Here is a 2,500-nt window from a genome sequence, read left to right as displayed (position 1 = left end):
GAGGGAGAGTGAGAAAGAGAGAGAGAGGGAAAAAGAGAGAGAGGTAAAAAGAGAGAGAGAGGGAAAAAGAGAGAGAGAGAGAGAGGGAAAAGAGAGAGAGAGAGAGAGAGAGAGAGAGAGGAAAGAGAGAGAGAGAGAGAGAGAGGGAAATAGACCTCGAGAGAGAGAGAGAGAGAGAGAGAGAGAGAGAGAGAGAGAGAGAGAGAGAGAGAGAGAGAGAGAGAGAGAGAGAGAGAGAGAGAGAGAGAGAGAGAGAGAGAGAGAGAGAAAAAACTCCTGATATGTATTTCATCCAATACCCGACACATATTTTCACTTATTAATCAACCATAACTTACTGAGGTTAGCATTAAGATTGTCTATGCAAACAATGGCGTCCTGGAGTTTCTGCTGTGCCAGTTGCAGTTGAGGTTGGCCTACGACTTCCTGCTCTGCTCCGTCTATCACCTCTGAGACGTGTGTTAATGTTTCATTGAGGAAGCTCTCAGTAGAGGGCTCCAAATATTTTCTGTCTTGGAGATCACTATATAAACAAAAAAAAGAAAGAAAAAAGGACAGGATAAGATTAATATTTCATTTTTACAGGAATTCTGGAGCTGGTTCACAGCACATGAGTCCTGTGGCCTTAAAACTTGGTGTAAAGACCATCGGATAATATCCTACAGAATTCTCAGAATGTGATATAGACTTGTCCGTTTTATTTGTAAACATCTTAAACATTAAAACTGCATAAAAAAAGGAGGTTCACTTTCCAAGAATTCTACATGGAACAGCTACCCTATGAGTATTTAGCTTAATCATATCTAGGTAAAAAGTGAATACAAAATTAACCCTTTATCGGGCAAGTGACCATATATGATCACTTAAATACATGTATGTATATGAGGTAATTAAGATGTATGTCAAACTTGTGTTTGCTCATGGATAACTATGACATAAATTGCATTTATCCATTTGATAGCATTCTTATTGTCACCCTTGTTATTAACGCCAACATGGTGGCTCTTGTATGATTAAGAGGATCTTCAAGAGTCTTGGCTGAATATAGATTTCTGATGCACTCTCTAGCATCCCTTTTTTCTCACCAACCATTCTCACTTATCAGCTGAGGACTAGGACTAATTTTGTGAATCTGGACTTGAGTAAAAATGTAACATTAAATGTAACCTTGGGCAATTTATAGTTGTGAGTCTTTCTTACCTCAATGGCAGCTAATATTTTTGTTCTTCCTTTACCATTTTATAACCAAATAATTTCTAAATTTGTCAAAAGAATGCTTACCTGCTGCATTGAATTTCAGACTTTTATATGAATGCAAATGGTAAAACGCATTACTGTGGTGATACTGTCCACAGAAAGATATTGACATGAAGATAAGTGAGTTTTAACAGAAAGATAAGATATCTCAAAAATCATGCTGGATTTCATTAAGATTGTCTAAGTCCTGGTAACTACCTTTCCACATTAAACATTACTTCAACTACATGCTAACATACTTCAACTGTTGATTCATCTCTAAAATCTTGGTGGCAAAAGAGCCCTTGGAATTCTGGAGCTGGTTCAAGAGAGCTCGTCTCTGGCTGGCCTGCTCAGCTTCCTTTCTCTGCGCTTCCTCTACTATCGCCAGCAGCTTCCGTGATTCTTGTGCTATGTAATGGCTGTATTCCTCTCTGGTAGGAGTAATGAGGATATTTTAAGTATCAAAATTATGTAACTATAATACCTATAATTCCTTATGGGTAAATCAAATATCAACATAATTTGATAAAACTTACTGTCCTCTTGACATTTCAACTTTACATACTCAAAAATATCTTTGATCTTTTTCTGTATATACGACACACAGATCCTTGAAACAACATAAACCCAGTTTCAAACAACTTCCTATCTTCATCTTTTAATCCTACTGAGTTCTCGTGCTCACTCACTCTTGTTTCTTTATGATTTTGGCGTCATCTTCCTCTCGACGTCGAAGCTGGGTTTCCTCCAATTCCAGGCTTTTGTTGCGTTGGTCAAAGTACTCTTTCTTCTGCACTTCTGCATTCTTATAGATGTTTTCCAACTGCCTCATGTACTCATTGTACTTATCTTTGCATTTCCTCTGGAAAAATCAAACACAGGTGAATCTTTTTTCCCTGCACAGTAAAATAATACTAATGACAATTGCTCTGATATCATGAATAGGAATAATGTATTATTCTACAGTAACTTTGCAGTTATCTATTTCTGTGGTGATCATAAGCAGTACATAAATTAATAATTTTTTGAAGCAATTCAAATACCATTCTCAAAAGAATATTTATCTATTACTGTATCATGCCTCAGGTGTACAAACTTCTCTGGCATATATAATATCTGAATATGATCTGGCAATATCTTATTCATATTTTAACTTCTTGAATAAAAAAAATGGTCCCTAGTTTCTCGAAAAAGTATAACAAAAAACCAAGTAATCTTAAAACAAAACTATGATGCTCTGGTTTTGGACACATAATGAGGA

At 36.3% G+C, this 2,500-nt stretch overlaps 1 protein-coding gene across 2 annotated transcripts in view; it reads right to left on the bottom strand.

Moving 5' to 3' along the window:
* Positions 1-2,500, bottom strand: part of LOC113804174 (mRNA export factor GLE1) — a 19,141-nt gene that overhangs the window by 11,052 nt on the left and 5,589 nt on the right. Inside the window, exons 4-6 of one of the 2 annotated variants that reach the window (XM_070114569.1) lie at positions 1,929-2,101; positions 1,497-1,670; positions 339-523 (exon numbers count right to left, since the gene is read on the bottom strand). In XM_070114569.1, coding sequence (XP_069970670.1) covers positions 339-523; positions 1,497-1,670; positions 1,929-2,101 — 532 coding nt within the window. The remainder of the gene's footprint in view (positions 1-338; positions 524-1,496; positions 1,671-1,928; positions 2,102-2,500) is intronic. The other variant, XM_070114576.1, reaches the window with a different exon arrangement.

This window comes from Penaeus vannamei, chromosome 3 (genome assembly GCF_042767895.1).
Source record: "Penaeus vannamei isolate JL-2024 chromosome 3, ASM4276789v1, whole genome shotgun sequence".
In the NCBI taxonomy this organism is placed as follows: domain Eukaryota; kingdom Metazoa; phylum Arthropoda; class Malacostraca; order Decapoda; family Penaeidae; genus Penaeus; species Penaeus vannamei.
Note: the sequence above shows the minus strand (reverse complement) of the source record. Positions and strands in the feature narration are given on the sequence as shown.